Source organism: Acomys minous, assembly GCF_964271855.1.
Source record: "Acomys minous genome assembly, chromosome: 11".
NCBI lineage: Eukaryota > Metazoa > Chordata > Mammalia > Rodentia > Muridae > Acomys > Acomys minous.
The window spans coordinates 3,797,403-3,818,922 of NC_140492.1; the positions used below are offsets into that span (position 1 = coordinate 3,797,403).

The 21,520-nt window shown below is 47.6% G+C and overlaps 1 protein-coding gene across 8 annotated transcripts in view; it reads right to left on the reverse strand.

Annotated features, from left to right (window-relative positions):
- Positions 1–7,892: 7,892 nt before the first annotated feature.
- DYRK1A (dual specificity tyrosine phosphorylation regulated kinase 1A) overlaps positions 7,893–21,520 on the reverse strand; it is a 131,002-nt gene continuing 117,374 nt past the window's right edge. For all 8 annotated transcript variants that reach the window (XM_084801401.1, XM_084801400.1, XM_084801402.1 and 5 more), the window contains 3 exons: positions 17,443–17,749; positions 16,404–16,528; positions 7,893–11,096 (listed from right to left, as the gene is read on the reverse strand). In XM_084801401.1, coding sequence (XP_084657527.1) covers positions 10,476–11,096; positions 16,404–16,528; positions 17,443–17,749 — 1,053 coding nt within the window. In that variant the 3' untranslated portion in view covers positions 7,893–10,475. The remainder of the gene's footprint in view (positions 11,097–16,403; positions 16,529–17,442; positions 17,750–21,520) is intronic.

The window sequence follows — 21,520 nt, forward strand, 5'->3', positions numbered from 1 at the left end:
TCTCCAGCCTCTCACTATTATAATAAAAGCCTATATTCTATGACGTGATTTCTTATTTTTTCTGATCATGACTTTGTGAATTGAAAATATCCTTTTTTACTACCAAAATTTTATTTACTTGTATGTGTTTACCTTCATGTATGTCTGTGTTCCCTGTACATGCAGAATCCCAACGTGGCTAGAAGAAGGCATTGGATTTCCTGGAGTTGGAGTTGCGTGTGGCTGTGAGCTGCCCTGTGGATGCTGGGAACTGAGCCTGGGTTCTCTGCAGGAGAGACATCTCTGCACCCCTCTGAAGCGGAAGTGAATAGCAACAAGAGACTGTCCCTTGAGATGATAGCTGACATGTCTCTGCCACTTACCTCAACAACTCAGATTCCATCCTCCACCTTACGTCAAAGCATAGTGGCACTTGGTTCTGCAGAAGAGTACAAGAGAAATGACCATCTTTATTAGAGCATCTGTGGCTCCCTCAAGACTGGGCTCTTCGTGTCCCCTCACAAGACTCAGGGGGAAGGTCTTAGGGGGTTCTACCCTAACTGCAGGGAAGACTCCATCTGCACAGCTGTGAGGATGTCCTCACCCACTGGGTGAGAGGCTACTGTGCTGCACCCCGTAAGTAACCCCTCACCATGCCCTAGGTATGCTGGATAAACCTGCTGGCCCGCTGAGCTGGGCTTGGGTGGAATTCTGGTCTGTCATGGGGCACTAGGATGTCATCAAGCTATGCCGCATCACTGCAGGTCCAGCGAGGGCACACGGTCTCTGCAACAACCACCCAACCACCACCACAGCACCAAAACCACCACGAGACAATGTAGAAACTAGAGTGGCTAAATTCCAGCGAAATCCTGTTCACACTGTAAGGTCAAGTTAGAGGGCTTCCATTTTTCCCAGCCATTTAGAAATGTAAAGCCCGTGCTTACTTTGGTGGGCCGTACACAAACAGGAAGTGGGTTGTAATTGGCTGATGCTTAATCAATCTTTTGCCAGGGGCAGGAAACTGAAAGCACTTCACCCAGTCCTTCAGAACTTTCCTGCCAAGGAGACAAAAAAGGAAACAGTCTCTGATGGTTGCTAGAGTGTAATAAATCCCCTTGGTGTCACCTTCACCTAGGATCCAGTGTCCTCTATTTCTGCACTCGAGGTGTGGCCCTCAGAAGTCTCCTAAGGGCCTACGTGAAAATTCACGTGGATGAGGAACAATACTTGAAGGCTGGTGTGCAAGTAGGCAGGAGGAATTATGGCTGCCAGTGTATCTCTGGCAGTGTGGTGCCGGCAGTGTGGCACTGGTGGTGTAGCACTGCAAGGCCCCTGTGCCAGTGACCCTGTGTGCTGCCATTCACACCTGTCACCACAGTGAGTCAAGTGGACACTGGATCTAGCAGATACATGGGCCTTGGAAGAGAGCGAATGGTCCAGGGAAAGGCAGGGGAAACGTAGTGTGGATTCTTCAGGGGCTTCTGGGAGCTCTTCTCATGTCACAGTAAACGCAGACAGTATCAGAGATAAACCTCACCAACATTTCCATTTTCACAGTAGACTTGTCCAAATAAAAACCTTGTAGGAACCCTGTATGTCATTCTTTTTTTTTTTTTTTTTCTCCCGGTTTTTCGAGACAGAGACCGGTCTCTCTGTGTAACCACCCTGGCTGTCCTGGACTCACTCTGTAGACCAGGCTGGCCTCGAACTCAGAGATCTGCCTGCCTCTGCCTCCCAAGTGCTGGGATTACAGGCATGTGCCACCATGCCCAGTACTGTGTGTCATTCTTAACCCATGTGGGAAAGCCTGCGTTAACGGTCGCTGTCACTTTCATTCCTAACTGTGCTGGTGGTCTCTACAGCCGGAAGGAATGCATTAACAGTCGCTGTCACTTTCACCCCTAACTGTGCTGGTGGTCTCTGCAGCTGGAAGAAATAGCCACCAAAAGGGTTTGGTCTGTGGACCTCAAGTCAGCGTGCATGGAGATTTGGAAAGAGGGCTGGACTAGAAGGCAGAGCAATCCCTTGTCAGTTGGCTCATCCGCAACAGGAACTCTTAGCTTTCCACAAATCTAGAGAGGTATTGACCCGTTTCTTGAACCCATGGCACAGTGCACTTGCCACCAAGCCTAATGACCTGAGTTCAATCTCTGGAACTCACTTGGAGTCCTCTGACCTCAAGTGCCATGGTACAGGGGCCCTCACTCACATGCACACATAATAATAAAATTATTTCTTTTTGTTTTATGTGCATTGGTGTTTTGTCTGCATGTATAACTGTGTGAAGGTGCCAGATCCCTTGGAACTGGAGTTAGGCAGTTGTAAGAGGTCTTGTGGGAGTTGGGAATTGAACCCAGGTCCTCTAGAAGAGCAGCCAGTGCTCGTAACTGCTAAGCTGTCTCTCCAGCCCAATAATAAAAAATTTAAACTTTAAAGCAACGGAAAAAAAACTTAAAAGTAAAAATAACATGCTTTGCGAAATCATCAGGGTCCAAGCAGATGTTGGTGAGACCTGGCTGTGGCCCAAAGCTTTGCGCTGCTGGCAGGCTCTGCCTTGGACAGCAAATGGCTTCTGCTCAAAGCACAGGTTAAACACGTCCACATAACAGTGATTTCAACCTGCGCTGAGAAGAGGTCGTGGGGTTCCTCCCAGCCCTTCCTCCACCTCACATTGCTGGCCTTTTGCCTTGCTTCCTATAAGTCATGACACTTGCCGCAGGCACGGTGGAGAGGGACTGGGTTCTTGCTCCCTAGTTTAGCCAAACAACAAATAAATTCACTTTCCTTTTCCTGTTCTTAAAGTGGGGACACAGAGACAGGCAGATATCCGAGTTTGAGGCTAGTCTACTATTCCTAGATAGCAAGTTCCAGGACAGCCAGGGCTACACAGTGGGGGGTGGGGGTGCAGTGCCCGTCCTTATCACAGTCACACGGAAGACGCTATCAAAAACCCCAAAAGCCAATGACCTTCCCAATTGTAAACTGACATCATGTGGTAGCCAAGCCAACTAAACAAAGGTAAGGCCCAGCCAGGCTCCAGAGTAACCGCAGGCGGCTCAATACTCACTCCGTGTGGAAGATGCAGGTTTCACTGATGCTACGCCAAGCTCTGAAGCTGGGTGTGGTGCGTCTAGACAGCACGCTAAGGCTTTTCTCTGCACCACACACGGTGCTACATGTGAACACAGGAGACAGCTGTTATGCAGGCCGAGGCTGAAGAAGAGGATCTGCCAGAGCGAATGGTGCACCAGACAGTGTTCAGCCTGCCCATGATCCAGCTGAAACCTGAACTGCTACACAAACCACTGGCCCGGGCGGGGAGGGGAAGTCCACTGGCCTCCAAAGGCCACACAGGAGTGAGGTACAAGGAAGCAAATCCCAGATCAATAATGGGAAATACATTGAACACAGGGCTTCTCACAGGACATCTGACCACTACTGCTGGGATGCCCACGTCCACAATGGAAGATAACGTAAGTAACACCGCATGCTTTGTGCACTGTACTTCCTGAGTTTCTGCCTTTCTTGTAACACTGTGTAATCCAAGTGTAACTCAAGAGTCCATATATGTAAACGACAGCAGTCAGCCCTTTCTAGGACGCTCTCGTGGCCACATGCCTCTCCTCGCTCTCGTCATGTCTGGCTGCTGGTTTGGAACCTTAACCAAGGCTTTCTAAAAAGATGACCCGGCCGGGTGTGGTGGCGCACGCCTTTAATCCCAGCACTCGGGAGGCAGAGGCAGGTGGATCTCTGTGAGTTCGAGGCCAGCCTGGTCTACAAAGTGAGTCCAGGACAGCCAGGGCTACACAGAGAAACCCTGTCTTGAAAAATCAAACAACAACAACAACAAAAAGACCCAAAAAGATGACCTGACCCCATTCCAACTTCCTGAGTCAAACACTTGGTAGGGCTTCTGTGATTGACCAAAGATCCCTGACCTGTTTTTAAACAGGTAGGCACAGAGGTAGCAGTTTGCTAAGATCACTAGTTAATCAAAACCATCCTTTCCCCCAAAGAGTGGTACCTCAGCATAGGTGACTGCTTCACGTCTGCCAGCAATTCATACGTCTCTTTAGGCTGGTTCTCTGCCTCCTACTTTTGCTTTCAATACACAGGCTGCCAGAAGCCAATAATGCAGGAATGGACTTGAAGCAAGCAAGCTAACTGGAGGTGGCCCACGCTGCAGTATCTGTGATGGGCGTGACCTAGCAGGCAGAGTCCCCAGGGACGCTGTCTCCAGACTGTTTCCTGCTGCTGACAGCCTTTCCATGCGTGTATTTGCTGTACTCTTCCCATGTGAGTGTGTGAGAGCGTACACATAAAACAGCACGGATGTATATATTTTTTCATTGTCTATGCTCTGACGTAACTGCTTCCCTCTGCCGGGCAGGTTCTTGCAGAATCATCATGAGGAGGATTTTATAATTGTTGATGATGACTCCTAAATTGATTCAAGTGGCTTTTTCAGCCCTTCCTGCAGAATAACTAAATCTGCTAGAAATTCTGTGATTTTTTTCACTTGTCAGTGACACATAAACTTCACTAGGATAGATAGAGCCTTGAATCAGATTTGTGACTTCAGTCGACACAATGAATCCTGGTATGCACCATAAATTCAGGCAAGTTGATCTTAACTTCCCATGAACCCAAATCATAGCAGGGCTACCAAGTAATGTCTAATTAAGCACAAACCTTAATGTCAAAATATACAAACTGTTTCATTGTAATTCCTTATACCTTGGCAGCTTATGGCATAAAATACTGTCATTCTAATTTTACTTTGTATCTTGGAATGAAAGACAGATGAAATTATTGTCTTGAACTCACTATAAACTAATAGATGGAAAATGTGTAGCCAGGTCAGCCCTAACTGAAGACCCGTACCTTGTTGTGACCTCTTGGACCCTTGTTAACCTTTAGGCCTTGTCAACCTGTCATTCTCAACTATGAACTTACATAATAGATACATAGATGAGAAATGTTTAGTTTTTTATGAAAAACCACGTAACGTGTAGAATTTCAGAATCCATCTGTTTTTGTGATTAATTACCTTTTTGACTATGAAGTAATTCTTTTTCTTAGATAGAGCTTAGTCTCAGAAGTATAAGACTGTGGTCAGACATGCTCCTTTCCCTCTTGAAAGCTTGTGGTTTGAGTGGTCTATTCTGTCTCTGTCTCTGCCTCTCTCCTATTTATTTCCCTGTAGATAAACAAGTTAACAGACTCAGGGTATTACCTTCTAAGATAAGCAGGCTGAAGTTTGCTTTAGGTTGCTGTAACAGCCTGCTCCTCTGTAGGAGCTAATCTCAGAACAGAGAGCCTTTACAACCCCTTGCAGTTTTTGGCTAGAGGCTGCTTTTACAGCCCTGGCTACAGGAAAAATGTGGTCAGTTACGGTTTCTTCCTTAGCCAGTCCCCAGCAGCAAGAGATGGAATACTGCCCACCCCCCTTCTTGTGATCAGCAGCTGCCTGAGATACCGCTGAATTCTGCGTCCAGTCCCAGAGTCTCCCCTAGACTAGCCAAAGCAGAGGAGTTTGGCAAAGCCATTTCACACAAGTAATTCATTGCCAAAGGTTGCCCACCCATCCTTCCCCACCTCCATAGGGACCACTCTACAATGGCCTGTGACAGATGAACTGCCAACTCCCATAAGACTGTGTCCCAAAAGGCCAACCCTTCAACCTTAGGTAGGCCTCTCCTCTTTCATGGGCAGCGGCAAGGCACCACAAGCCACACCTGCTGGGCTGAGGCCCACTCCCCAAACATCTGTCACTCAACGCTGGTGCTCACCCTGTCCAGTCTACTGCTTTCAGCTAAAGAGCTAGGGGACAGCTGAAGGAACTTACACTTACAAGAATAAAATGAAAACCCAAAGGTAGCAATCTTAGAAATTTAACTGCAAAGATGATCAAATCAACTATCTTCATCCAGACAGGGTAAGTGGCAACACTGACGTGGTCTTTCCAGAATGCTGCTGCTGTCCCACACCAAGGGTGAAGGTGCATTTTGTTAGCCAGCTTGACTCCTCTCCGAGCAATTCCTTCAGAACTCAACTCGGCCTAGCCAGGGTAGGTTAGAGAGCAGGTGAAAGACCCGTGTACAGCCCTCTCAACAGGATCAGGATTTGGGGGGAGGGGGGCGGGTTCCAGGTGAGGACAGAGAAAGCATCTACACAGCAGCTCAATACTAAAGAATCCAGGGCAGCCGCTCTCAACGTCCCTAGCGCTGTGACCCTGTAATACACCTCCTCATGTTGTGGTGACCCCTCCACCATAAAATTGTCCTGTTGCTACTTCATAACTGCAATTTTTGCTGTTATGAATCATAATCTGTGTTTCCTGACGTCTTAGGTAGTTGAACCCCAGAGGGGCCCACAGGTTGAGAACCATTCAGTTACTTGGTGCTTACTTACGTGAGTGTCCAGTTGGAGAAAAGCTTTGTTTCAACACAGAGTAATTTTGGAAGCAACAAAGTGCTTGTGCTCAGCCAGCACTAAGAGCGTTGACAAGCCCAGCCCCCAGAGCAGCCTGGCTCCTTACCTTTTCCTGCTGACAGTGGTTGAAACCTCGGCCCTGGCAAAGCAGGGTATGAGGAGGAGACGTGCAGGACAGCGGCCTGGGTCTTTGGCGGCTTGTGTGCACTTGGGCTGTTCAGAGGCGACATGCTGCCCTGCAGATACGCCAGACTAGGAACTGTGCTCTCAGCACACCAAAGCCACACGCACAGCCCCCCTCTGAGAGCACTAGGTCCTGGCATGTGTTTAGACAAACCGTTTCATCCAACTGCACACGGTCTCCAGCACAAAAACAGACACCGAAGGCGTCTTGAGCCTGAATTCTCAGAGCTAGTAAAATAAAAGCAGACCCATCAAAACAAAGCTGGGGACCAATTTAAAATGCAGTGTTTACTTCCCCCCTCCCCCACTCCAGGATTTATTTATTATGTATACAGTATTCTGGCCACATGTGTGCCTTCCCGCCACAAGAGGGCACCAGATCTCATTATAATGGTGGTGAGCTGCCGTGGGGTTGGTAGAAATTGCACTCGGGACCTTCAGAAGAGCAGAGAGTGCTCTTGACCGCGGAGCCATCTCTCCAGCCCTTACTGCCTCTTTATGCATTTCCCCACTGTAAGAGCACAACAGCACATTTAATGACAAATACACGGGAACCAAAGAGGGTGGCAAAGGCCCAGAAGTCACTTCTGAGGCCTTAGGTTACTATATCCTCATCAAAAGAATGTAGTTCTACCATTTATTAGGTAAAAATAAGTCTCAGGTACGTTCGTCCAGTATCACAAAATATGCTGATACCTAAGTAAAAAAGAAATCCCGTAGCCTGAGAGGAGAACAAAGGACGTTCTCAGTTCTCCAGGCACACTGACCTCCGTGCGAGGTCCTCACCGCCAGAGTGACCTCCGTGCGAGGTCCTCACTGCCTGAGTGCCGCCTCAGCAGACCCTCGGCAGGCCAGGGCCCACAAGGAGAACGCTGTGAGTTAGGCACAGCACAGCACGCCATGGCAGGGTAACTGACTAGCGCCCCCGGGAGCTGAGGGAGGGCGGCAGCACTGTCCTCTCCATCACCCCAGCAGGCCAGAGCCTTAGGCAGCAGCTCACACTGACCACTCAGAAGCAGTAACTGCACATGATAGTCACTCAGGTAAAGAATCCATTTTAAAATGGAATCGTCTGTTAAACCTCCAATTTTTACTTTCAACGATACTTGAAGCCTATATCTCTGCCACGCAAATATTTTCCCTTTACACAGGTGACTAAGTTATACCTGTATACCTAACATACCTGGATCTGCTCCATTGCATAGGAAGATTGGGGTGGTTTTTTTTTTAAACTGTGTTTACATTTTTCCTTAAATTAATATTTTAAAAAAGCATAGTAAAGAGTCTGAGGACAAATTATTCAACTGTTTATCATACATAAGACCGCATGACTATAATACAAAGGGGGGGTCTTTTTTTCATTTAACGTTACAATATACACAGCAAGTCCGGACTAGATCTTACAATCTGAACACAGGTATTTAACCCTTTCCATGCTGTTTATGTTTACAATGCACAGAAGTCCTGTAACCAAACTGTGTAGTAAAGCACACAAAACTGGACTGTAACACGACACAGTGTGCAGAAGCACTGGATTGTGTGGTTTTCCTTGTGTACGTATCAGTTTAAAAACTGCTTTCTTTTTTGGTGCTTGCTAAAATGTGGCAACCAGCACAGAAAGAAAAAACCAATGACCTGAGGCACCTGGTGTGGTGTCTGGGTTCCACAGCAGCAAACGGCTGACTCCCTTCTGACAGTGCTGTGCTCGAAACTCTCATCAACTACCAAGTTCCAAACAATCCACAGGCTTGACATTTAATTACAAAATAAATATGGATTTCCTGATTAACAACCAAAGTGTCTGTGTTTATATAAAAATCGGGGCTCTCCAAGTTTCCATTCACATTCACAGAGTTTTAGGCCTTTCTTTTCTCACTGTTTACATATAAAAACCTGCTTTTGCTTTGAAAAGAAATTAAAAAAAAAAAGTTGACCTAGTCAGCCACATGGAGTTGACCAATAAAAAGTAACAGGGCGGCGTTCTGCTCGGCTGCTTCCCACAGGGCTGTCGGCAGAGGTAGATTACTGCTGCTTCCTAGGCTTCTTTTGATCCTGGACAGGGAAATTACTCTATCTTCCTTCTCCCAATTCAACCGCTTAAAATTGCTCAATTTAAACGGGAATACAAATTTAGCCACTGCCAGACTGTGTTACACGAAGGCAGCATATTCTCCAGAGGAGGCGCCTGCTAAGCCAGGTGCTCTCGTCAGGTCGTGCTCAGCTCTGCCTTCCTCCCGTTCCTACTATGGACCTGTCGGGTCAGTCGGGGTCTCGGGTTCAGGTTTACAAGTGAGTCAGTGGGGAGCGCGAGGCTCGGCTGCTGGCTCCAGAGCTGCTGGCTCCAGCGTCCCTTCCCCACATTTAGAATGTGACAGGTGTTGTCATCTTGAGTCAGATGTCATCTATTCTGTCCAGGACAATTGCTGTGAAGGTATCAGCTATGGACTCATCAACAGTTCCAGTTTTGTTTAAGCAATAGTACAGCCATAATTTTCAACTGACATTTAAAAATGGTCTAGTTACACCTTGTGTCAAAGTGCACAACTGCTACATTATTGGTTACAGACATCTATGTGCTATAAAAACAGCTTTGGTACAATAAATTATCAAAAAAGAAAATAAATTTTTGTAAAATTCACAGCATAATTGTGAGGCAAAAAAGCAGTCACATAAAATCTGCATTTTAAAATGTTCAGGATGAACAGAAGACGTCTTTGTGCAGAAGAAATGGTGAAGACACCACGTGCCGAGAAAAAGCCAAAGAAAAGGTAAAAAGCAGGAAGGGACACAGCTGTAGCTATTCCATCAAAGCAAACCACTACCTCTGTGGCCTTCAACCAATACAGAAGTCAGCTTTATGACACACGCAAAGTGACCTTGCAATACCTTACAATTAGTGGGTCACAAAAGTCTATTTAAAAGAAAGGCCTCTTGAGTTACCCATTCTCTGTGTTTTCAGCATTAAGGACTGTCTGCGGAAGCGCGTCCACAAGTGACTGCATCTGACATGGCAGGCTCTTCTAACTTCGAGTCCAAATCCATAAGGCCAAAGGTCATCCCAAGGACCACCACTCAGACCTCCCCAGGACTGGCCACAACCGACCCGCTGCTTGCTTCTCGGTGGGTGCGCCTTGGTGAGGAGACCAGTCACACTCCATCCTATCTTCCTGTGGCCTCTCCACCAGGAGACCCACAGGATCCCACGCAATTGATGCTTCGCTCCTCAGGAGGTTCAGACAGGAGAGTCCTGATCCCCGCCACTTAGCATGCTTACTGTGCCTTACAGACTTCAACACAACCGTCCCTTTCACACAGCTGGTGATGGCGTGTGAGCTGGAGGGCCCTCTTCCTTACAGTACTGCATTTCCGTGCCCAAGTGTGGAGAGGACATAAAAACCCAAACTTCCCACCCCACCCCCAACCCAAAACAAAACAAAGCAAAACAGAGGGAAAAAGGATAAAAATAAAAATGAAAAAACAAAAACAAAACAAAACACCCTTATGGGGCCCTTTATGCAAATTATGTGCAGTGCCTTTTTATTTTAAAATTAGTTGGCAAATGACCAAGACCAACATCTGAACATTAACTTTTGTTGGATAGAAAGACAAACCCACTGTGACCAGGAGATGCTAAGTTAAACGGGGAGGCAAGAAGAGGACACCTCTGAGCTCTCCGTGAAGACGGGTGGACATGGCTCTTAAAAACTTCAGTGTCCCTTTGCAATCTTTTCAAGTTAAAAAAAAGTCACTTTGCCCTCTTGCCAGGGTTCAGTGTGTCCATCTCCTTCTGACTCAAGCAGCTTTGCACTTTGTTTTTGGGAAAAAACACCACTTCTATAAAAACACACAAGAAACAAACTCAAGTTTCAATGTAGTCACGAGCTAGCTACAGGACTCTGTTGCACACAAACTCCTGTCATGGGAGACTCTTCTCTATCGGCCCCTTGTCTCATCGTCAGATGCCCTTCAGTCATGTAATGTGCAGGGCCTGTATTAGCCGAGAACTGGTACGTCGGATGTCCAGCTATGCCAGTCTCTTGGCGGGGATTGGAGTAGACGGTCAAATTAACGTCCATAGCTCCATTCTGTCCAAAGTCCAAGGCATTAGCAGCCACCGGGCGGTTCTGATAGGCCTGATGGCCTTGATTACCAGTAGAGGAGGAAGATGTCGAGGAAGAAGTCGTTGAGGAAGACAGGGATGTCATGGAGTGGTGACTGTGGCCAACCTCCATAGAATCCTGGGTAGAGGAGCTATTTGTTGGAGAATTGTAGACCCTTGGCCTGGTCCGGTTACCCAAGGCTTGCTGTCCATGGTGGTGGTGGTGGTGATGGTGGTGGTGGTGGTGATGGGAGCTGTTTCCGTGGTGATGATGCAGTGCACTCTGCGGAGGGGCTACATGAAAGGTTGTTTCCTGAACAGGACGAGTCTCAACAGTGACCTGTGTAGGAGCTTCAGTGCCTGACCAGCCCAGAGGAGCCGGGAACTGCTGGTGCGCCTGTGGGGACATGGTGAAGAGGTCATTAGCACTGATCCACCTGCAGCCTATGCCTGGGCCTACACCCGGACGCGTGCAACGGTCACTGGCCACCCTATGCCTGGGCCTACACCCGGATGCGTGCTCGGTCACTGGTCACCCTGCTTCCACTCTTGCCCTTCTCCAACACATAAAGAGGAGCAGGAATATCTTTTAAAAACCAATCAACTTGCTTCCTAAATCCTGCCGGCCACTGCCCGCTCCCCACCGCGCCTCAGGCCTTCTTCCCACCCCTTTGTCATACACGTTCTGCTTTCTTTTAAAAACTCAGCTAGGTTGTGTAAGTATGTTTTTGTTTTAATCCCAGGTATGGGATATGGGGCCGCTTTTAGTTTGTCCAGAGCTGTTAACTAGGATTGCTTCACATGGGCTCAGAGAGGGGCGTGATCTTTGCCAGCTGCAGAGAGCTGAATTCTGAAGACTCTGAGAGGAAAAGCGGTCTGAGGAGGAAGAAGGCTCCTGCTGTGTTGCCCTGCTGCTTGTCTGCTGTTTGCTGGAAGGCTGGATGTACTAACTACAAAGACTGTAACTGCCCCAAGGAGCTGAGTCTAAAGAGCGCTACATCCTGTTTCCCTCATAACCTTCTCTCTCCTACCTGGTGATGGGGCGTTGGCAGGGAGGCAGAGGTGTAAGAAACTCCAATAAAACAGAATAAAAAGTAACGCCAACCCCGCCTAGCCTGGACATCTGCTCCAGGGCCCTGCACGCACTGTTCCCTCCTGGTGAGGGCGTTCACTGCTAATCTGGGCTCAGGTGTCTTTGTAGAAGTCATTGCATTTCCTGATGCTCTGCACCACGCACAAGCACACACCATACTCTGCGTCCCCTCTGGCCATCAGCAGGAGGGTGGGTGGAGCCGGGGTGGACTGTGGTCAGTGGAGCTTGACTAGGTCTCACTAAGCCTGTCTGTCTGCTGGACTCCATAGCTGCTGCACCTGGGCCTGAGGAGTGTGGGGTCACACGCTGGTAAGAGACGGGGCACACGTGATACCCCAAAAGCCTGAGCCCTCACTTAAACTCCTTTCTCTCTCGAGTGTCTGTGTTCAAGCTACTTCAGTCAATGTGCCTCAGTCTAACCAAAGTCCTTCTCAGCCTCTCACCCTTGCCTATGCTGGGCTTTGCCAGGTCCTGCCGTAACACCTACCTCAGAGACAGACCCCCAACCTTCCTTTTTTTATGTAAACAATCTTGTCATTTTTGTTTGTGTTTTATGTTTACTTGTGTCACTGAAAGCTCTGAAAAGGCACAGTCCACCACCAGTGTCTAGCACAAATTGCTGAAAATACATGTTCAATTAAAATTATATGGAAATGAAACTTGAAAATCCAGTAGGGAAAACAAAACTCACAGACAATCTCACAAAGGAAATACAGGCCAGCTCCTCCCGCTACCTCCAGCTAGGTGGAGCAGACTACAGAGTGCTAGCTGCGCCGGGTGCTCTGACAGACCTGGGTGCTTGCCGTGCTGCTCTTGGGCTGGACCTACTATTAAATGGCTAATTATAAAGTCTTAAATCATGAGAATCACTCACACAGGCACAGTGGCTGCACAAACAGCAACCTGCTGACCAGGATGCCGCTTCAGTGACTAGGGGGGAGACCGTGGGCATGGCACCGATAAAGCCTGACATGGGACCCAGCACAAGCGGTGAGAACCCAGCCTGCAAGTCGGAAGCACATGATTCTATACTGATAAAACCATTCTTACGAATTTTCTGCTTAATATCCTGAGGCCACCGGCGGGTGTGTGCAATGTGGTCACACTGGAGTGCGCGTCCTCACCATTCCCCCTCTCTTTTTGGCGTGAGTGCCCATGTGCTGCTGGAGACTGATTCTAGTCAGGGCACCGTGCACTCCAAGCAAATGCTCTACCACTGAGCAGTCCGCCCGGCTGGTGATGACTTCTAGTACTCAACTTACTGAGCCGTAAGATCATGCAGAAGACAATCATGACCAACCAAAACTACTGTTACCTCCCTCTGACTCAGCAATTTGACTCCCAATTGTTTCCAGGAATTTATAACACAATCGATATGCTTATGTGTGACTGATGTATATAAAATTTTTTATTATGCTATCATAAATAGTAAAAATGACTAGAAGTAAGGAAAATGCCCATTAATAAGCTATGAATGAAATGACTCCTGGAATATCTAAACAATGTAATGTTGCAAAACAGTATAGCATAAAAGCTTTATTTTGACACAGGAAGAATACCAGATCTATGCCAAACATGTAGAAAAACCTAGATATAGAAGTGTGTACAGTATGACAGTATTTATATAGAGGCTGGAGTGAATAATATACCTAGGGTAGGTGTTTGCATGTGTGTAAATACTGTGTCTACATATAAAATGTGGCCTAGTTAACATATAATCTGATAGTATATAAATGGACTTACTTTCATATGAAGAGCACTCTTCCAAGGATATAAAACCTTGGATTAACCCACTTGACATGATGAAGAGGGCTCCTCACAGACCAGTATGTTGTTTCTTATTTCCCACATGACTGCATTAATTATTTAAAAGCTCACTGGCAATATGGCTGCTCAGCAGATAAAAGCATTTCCTAATAAGCCCGACGATCTGAGAGTTTAAGTGCCCAGCACCGACACGGTGACGACTCTCAGACTTCCACATGCATACCATGGTTCACATGCACCCACACACATATACACATAAAATAAACAAGCAACTAAAAAAAATTTTTTTTAACTCAAAAAGGAAAATAAGAAAGAGCAGCATGCTGGGTACAGGGAGTGTGTCTGTGACTCCAGACCCTTGGAGGCGGGATGACCATGGTCTTAAGTGGGAAGGCCAGAGGGGGCCACCTGAAGTAAACAGCAAGATCAACAACTAATGTGAAACAAAACACACACTGGGAACTTTCTCTGTGTGTTTACAGTATAATATGTATGAAAAAGAGAAATAAAGGATAGGGCAAAATAATTTAGGGCAGCTTTTGCAAATAAGTGAGTGGTGTTTAAGAACCAAGTGTAAAGTGTTGTCACTAAGCAGGAAGAGAGCTGAGCGCGCAGAAAGAAAGAAAAGCTCGGGAGACCCGGTGTGGCACACCCACGTGGTCAAAGATCTCCGCCTGAGCACCCAGGGTGTAGAGCACAGAGGAAGGCCCGGGCAGGGAGAGACCGAGTACGGACTCCTGGGTCTCCCAGCACGTTCTACATGGTAGTTTCAGGTACAAGAAGAAACAAAGGCAAGGAAAGCAGGGGGCAGACTAGAGTGGAGCAGCAATGCCTAAGGCTGACGGGGACAGGGACGAGGAAGCCAGGGCACAGGCGGCTCCAGCAGTGGAAGGGCAAACAGTGTGTGTATAAAGTTCAGAGTTCACACTTTACTAGGCTCTGGATTTAGGACAGCAGTAAGTGAGCTGAGGTCATTCTGCCTGTGAAGGTGCTACAGTGTGTAATCACTGCTCAGGCTTTCAGAATGGTGCTTAGAGCAAACCCAGTCCAGGGGCGCGGAGTTAGGTTTAGTCAGAGACAAAGCGGGAAGGAATGCTTTAAAAACGGTGACTGCAGTGACTCCCAACAAGAGACGAGACCAAACAGGAAGCACGAGGGTCATGTTGAAAGCGTGGTGGGCAGTAACACCCAAACATGAAGATGGCGAAGGGAGGGACAAAGGAGCAGCCACACAAAGACACATGCAACTCAACGTGTGTGCACAAGTCAGCACTGCCAGAGACTGCCAAGCAGTGTTGAAGATGAGCACTGGAGAGCGCGCTGGACACAGCAGTAAGCATCATGGCTGACACAGGCGGTTTAACTGAGGCCTGAAAGCTAAGTAAACTGCGCTGAAGACGAGCGGGAAACCCAGGGGAGACGCACAGCGAGCAAGACAAGGACCAGAGAAAGACTGGCCTTGTCCTAGAAAGATCAAAGGAGCCTAGTGCCACTCACACAAGGAGCCAGGGCCATGGAGGGAGGAGGGGAGATGGGAATGGCCTTCAGCAAAAAGCCCAAGGCCAACGGCTGGGCAGGCAGCTGTGTGAAGGCATGCCCAGAGGCTCAGAGTGGAGAAACTGAGGACTCCGCCCAAAGCCGGGGAGTGGGGAAGACAGGCCAAGGAGGAAAGAGGAAGACAGCATTCTCTAAGGAGTGTGTAATTACCTCATAGAGTCTGGTGACACTAACAGTGGTGACAGACACACTGTGTGACAGTCTCTCCAGCAGAAGAAGCAGGAGGCCCAGTCACTAGAAAGGGAGTGATCATCAAGCGAGCAGAAGGTTCACTTACTCCACCAGATAAGCGGCTGGCCTCTCACCATCAAGGAGGAAAATGCAGCACACAGTATGCAGGGGGTCACCTCATAAGGACAGGTGCTTCTGTCTGAACAGGGAGCACCTCCCACAGGCTCGGGTGTTTGAATACCTGGTCCCCAGCTGGAAGCAAGTGGCAGAGGTGAAGCCCTGGCTGGAGCAGGCTGGCCCATGGGGGATGGGCCTTGAGGCCCTGCAGCGCAGCCCCATCTCCTGTTTCTTGATGCAGAGGCACTCTGAGCAGAGTCACCTGCATGCTGCCATGGCCTCCCTGACACAACCCAGTCTTTCCTTCCACAGTGTCTTCCTCCCACTGCCTCTGTCTGGACTTTACCACAGCACAGCAATGCAGGAGTAACTAAAACACCACCTCAGCATTTTTACCCTTGCTGTCTGCTTCACACGAATTTTAAAGTTACTTTAATAGGAAGGCTCAGTGGTTAAGAGCACTGTCTGCTCTTTCAGAGGTCCTGAGTTCAATTCCCAGCAACCACATCACAACCATCTATAATGTGATCTGCTGCCCTCTTCTGGACTGTAGCTGTACATGCAGGCAGAGCACTGTGTATGTAATAATAAATAAATATTAAAAATAAATAAATTAAATTAAAATCTAAAAAGTTTAAAAAGCAAAATAAATACTTTCAAGGTTAAAAATCCAACACAAACTGATTGAGACCCAGGACTGGATTTCAGGAGGCCACAAGACTCGACAACCAGGGCTCCAGACTGCACAGCTCATGAGATGTGCTGCATCTATGAAGGCCTAGCACCTATTGAAAAGCAGGGGCCAAACTGCTGAGACTCAGAAGCTGCTGAGGCAAGTAAGAAAATAAACAAGGGAGTGTCTGGAAGGACGGTGGCGTGTGCCCCCTGCACGTTCTTTCTACGGAGGAAGGAGTTACCAGGCTGTGCTCCTCCTCAAGTCCTTGGCAGCTAACACAGCTAAAGCTAGCAGGGCTGTGACTGAGCAGCAGGACCACTCACCTGAGGACTGTGTGTCTCACAGTCCATGGCCTGGACAGCAGCAGTGAAGTGGCCGCCACTGTGCCGATGCTGGTGCGTTGGGTCCGACCTGGCTCTCCCACTGTTGCTCGTTCCTGAGGATCCACCTTCAGTATGAGGACATAAAATAACTTGTGAGCGTACATTAAAACTATATTCCTACAACTCAGAGCATGGGGCTAGGATGATGCTCAGGAATGGCACTTGCTCTCAAGCACTAGGACCTGTGTCTGGAGCCTCGGAACCAATGAAGAAGCAGGCTGACTTAACCCCAGGACTTTAGGGGGGACAGGTGACTCCCAAGAACTCAAGGCCAGACAACCTGGATGAACCAGCAGGCCTCTGGTGCAGTGGGACTCTTACATCTAAGCAATTAGGAAGACACACATGCAAATGAATGCAGCACTCAGCACATACACTGACACTTTATAGTATTAACTTGAAATGCACAAGGTTACTATGGTCTCACAAATGTTTTCCCACATCAACCACGAGCACAGCCAGGCTCTCCTCAGCAAGGAAAAACTCAAGGATGTGGAAAGATACCTCCAGTTAAAGCTATTTAGAATTGTGGCTGCTAAGTAGCTTTGTTTCCAACTGCCAAGCAGACAGTCATCACATGCATAACTAAGGGTATTATGGTACTAACTGTACAGAAGGGGAGGAGCTTACAAATGTTTGCACACAGAGCCAAAGACACACAAAGAAGAGATTTAAATAAAATAACCCCTTGTTACCCATTTACAACATTTTAAAAATTACAAGCACTCTGAAAGATCCCACATTGAAGCCGGGCGTGGTGGCGCACGCCTTTAATCCCAGCACTTGGGAGGTAGAGGCAGGAGGATCTCTGTGAGTTTTAGGCCAGCCTGGTCTACAAAGCGAGTTCTAGGATAGCCAGGGCTCTGTTTACACAGAGAAACCCTGTCTCAAAAACAAAACAAAACCAACAAGAACAAATCCCACACACTGCTAAGCAAACAGGAAGCAGGCACAGGGAAGGCCACAGTGAGAAGCAGACCTGAGCTGGACGAGGTGCTGGAGGTGGTGCCTGAGGACTGGGACTGCTCCATCGCGGGGCTGGTGGACACGCTGTTGCTTGTATTTGTACCTTCATCAGCTGTTTTCTTGAAAAAACTGTGCTGCAGCGCATAGTAAGGCTGAATCCGAGTTTTGGGGTCATAATCAAGCATCCTTAAAATGAGGTCTTTGAACTTCAAGTAGTCAGCTACGGTGTGACCCGATTCCCCAGCGCGCCGCCCGCCAGGTCCTCCTGTTTCTACTCCAAGAATATTATGAAGTTTGCGGGTTCCTGGTGGTTTGTACTCCTATTAAGAGAAGAGCAAAAACGGTCTCTAAGTTGGGAAGGAGACGTAACATTTACATGACTTACTCCAAGTATCTGAGGTTCTTGCATGTACAAGGCTTTGTGAAGAAAAGACAACTGTAGTGAGAATTCTGGTTTAAAACCCCAGTTATAGCTGGGTGTGGTGGTGCACACCTTTAATCTCAGCACTCAGGAGACAGAGGCAGGTGGATCTCTGTGAGTTCAAGACCAGCCTGGTCTACAAAGTGAGTCCAGGACAGCCAGAGCTACACAGAGAGGCGCTGTCTCAAAAACCACAAAAACAAAAATAAAACCCAGTTGTTGTGTGATGGCCGTCTCGATCACAGGTGTGGGCTAAGAGGCTGCTTCACAGCAGGTGATTATTTGCCTAGAGCACTAGCAGGCATGGTTTTGCCGGCTGCACACAGTTGACCTTTGGAGTTCTGAGGAATCTTGAGAGGCCATACAAGCGAGAGCCCCGAGAGGGCCAGACGCTCAAAGGCAGCGGCGGCTCCCTCTGCTGCTGCATTTGCTGCTGCTGGATTGCTGGGTATTCTGCCAACCACAGCTGTACTTGCCCCAAGGAGCCGACGGCCTGATCAGCAGGAGGTAAAGACATCTACTCTCCTTCTTTCTCACCAACCTAGTGTTGGGGGCTTGGAAGGAATTGGATAAAAAAGGGTGGTAATTATAAGAACCCAAATAAAGTAGATTTATCATATACACCTATAGACAGTTACTGAAATAAGTAGGCCCCTACTGTACACACCACTTTCAATATAGTTTTGAGAGCAAACAGTGACTATGAGGTCAGTGTGGCTCAGGCATGAGCAGCTGGGGTGAGCGGCTGGGGTGAGCGGCTGGGGTGAGCGGCTGGGGTGAGCGGCTGGGGTGAGCGGCTGGGGTGAGCGGCTGGGGTGAGCGGCTGGGGTGAGCAGCTGGAACCAGGTTTGTTCACCTTCACCCAGGAACACCGCTCTTATTTTCAAGGTTGTGAAAAAAGCAAACAAATGAACAAAGACAGAGTATGACCCAAGAAATCACAAACCTAAAACAATCACTATGCAGGCTCTCAGTGCGTAGACTCACTACACAGACCAGGCTGGCTTCACACTCACAGAGATCTGTCTGTCCCTGCCTCCCAGGTACTATAACTGGGATTACAGGTGCCCACCACGGTGCCAGGTTTGCTCTGAACCTGAGAACATCTGCACTGCCTCCCTAATGGTGGCTCATTAAATTGTGTATGCCACTCAGAGTAAAGAAGCATTCAATAGTCTACCCCCAACTGTCCTTTCTCATTTCCGAAGCAGTCCATAAGCTGTTCAACCACACGGCGGCATTTCTGGATACTTGTTTAGAAACAGGGAGCAGTGTCCCTCCACCTCTCTACAAACACCAGTCAAAAAAGCATCGCTGACTTTCAGTGACAGTGTAGGCCTTTGTCAGGAAGCAGGACAAGTCACAACTGCACGTGTGCAGCAAGTGTTCCTCCACTGGCCGAATCCCCAGCCCCAAGAGGGAGCACCATGCCAGACATGAGCAAGAACACCTCACCTAGTTCTGACACATACTACTGACAGCCAGAGGAAACGGTGTGGGGCTCCTGGTAGCAATGTGCATAGAGCTCCAGAGCCTCCACCAGCCATGAACAAGCAGTGCTTGAAGAAGCCGCCTCAGATGGTGAGTAAACCTCGAGTCAAAGGCTCAACAGAGTCAGACTCCTCTGACCTGACAGTGCCAGAGACATGTTTGCTACTCAGGGAAAACTACACATCAACCATTCTCAAATACAGAAAGATTAACATACTTTTTAAAAGGGATGGAAACAAACAATGGAGTCCATAATTTAGCGGGGGTGGGGGGTGAGGTGGGGTAGGGTGTGATATATCAGTCAATCCATATTAATAAATGTTCCAGGCAGTGGAATTGGCAGGCAGGTGTTTTATACTAACAAATAAATGTGTAAGGTATATAGTTTAAAACACAGGCAACCTGTGTGAATACATGGGATTTCAGAGAGGAAAAACTAGTTATGAAAAATGAGGACAAGGGGCTGAAGAGATGGCTCAGCAGTTAAGAGCACTGTCTGCTCTTTGAAAGGACGTGGGTTCAAGTCTCAGCACCCATATGGCAGCTCACAGCAGTCTATAGCTCCAAGAGCTGACACCCTCACACAGACACACGTGCAGGCTAAACATCAATGCACATAAAATAAAAATAAATAGATTATATTTTAAAATGAGGGCAAATACAAATTCTTAAACTAAAATACTAACTAAGGAAGAGCCTGCTTAACATGTGGGTGCTCTGTGCACATTTGTAGGGGGCAGCAAACAATCTCAACTGTCATTTTTCTCTTTTTTTTTTAAACAGTGTCTCTCACTGGCCTGGAACTCCAAGTGTGTCAGGAAGGGCCATCTCTGCTTCCCAGTGCTGGGGTGACAAATGTACATCATCCTGTTTAGGCGGATAATGGGCACAAGCTATGGCTTTTGTGCTCAGGAGGGAAACACATTGCCTGTGGGACAGTTTCAGCAGCACACTTGATGTAGAGTGCTGGGGAGCTGAGGTTAAGAAACTAACACTGAGCAGTTATTATCCAAACTCAAAACACAAGAGCAAGGTCAGTGCTGCTGCACTCCCACGCCACAGGAGCCCTGAGTGAGCCTGTGCTCCAAAGCAAGTCACTCAAGGAAGCCACTCAACCCATAAGGAAAGCTCTCAGGGCAACACTGAGCACACCAGTGCCATCCATGGAAGCCGAGAACTAGAACAAAGACTGAGCAGAATAAATATTTGACCTCTGAGGACCTACCGAAGAGAGCAGCCCACAGATCCAAACTTTTCACTACCCATTAAGTAAGTGCACAGTGATCAAGTTATAAAGACAAAAATGTTTAATCACTCTGAAGGAGCCAGAACACCTCTCTGAAGGAGTGAGACACGCTAACCTAGATCTCTAGATCCATGAAAAGCATCACAAACAGACAGTGGTTAAGGGTATCCTTCCGGTAGCGTACTGCTGCAAACCATCCATGCAAGTCACGTACTGAGAAACAGAAGGGAAAGACGTTCAGGAAAAGGGAAACAGAGCTAAGCACAGGCAGGAGATACAGACACAGGATGGTAAAGACCACTTGCCCACTGTGCCTACAGCTTCTCTTCTTGCCTGAGATAAAGCCAATGTGATCTGAGGACTCTAGCACACTCAGAAACAATGTTTGTATACTAGCACTCAGGAGCTAGGAGGAGTTACACACAGTGATACAACAGGATCTGAGGTGACCTGACGTAAGGATACATGTTGTAAAACAACTCTACAAGTTAGACACAGAACTGAGAAGTCAGCTGAGGAAATTAGAGTATCCGAAGCATCCAACAGCCCTAAAGATAGCAAAAAGAGAGGAATCAAACCCAAAACAATAAACAAACAAGCAGAACAAGACAAACCGTAAACCCAATGCTCTGAACGAAATAAATATTCACTATAGAGGAAGACAGATTTTAAAACATGCTCTACCTATATGTTGCACACAAGTCACACTTAAAATGAACAGAAAGGTTTAAAGTTAAGGTGGTGTGTGCACACACAGAAACATCCTAAAAACAGTCAGGATGAGAAAACTGCCATGGCACAGTACTAACAAATATAATGAAGAACACTTACTGGCAATACAAGCATCAAGTTATCAAAAATCACAGTAATATTACTAACAAACATTAAAAACCATGACACAACTGAAGATAAGCCTCAACATACCTCCCACCG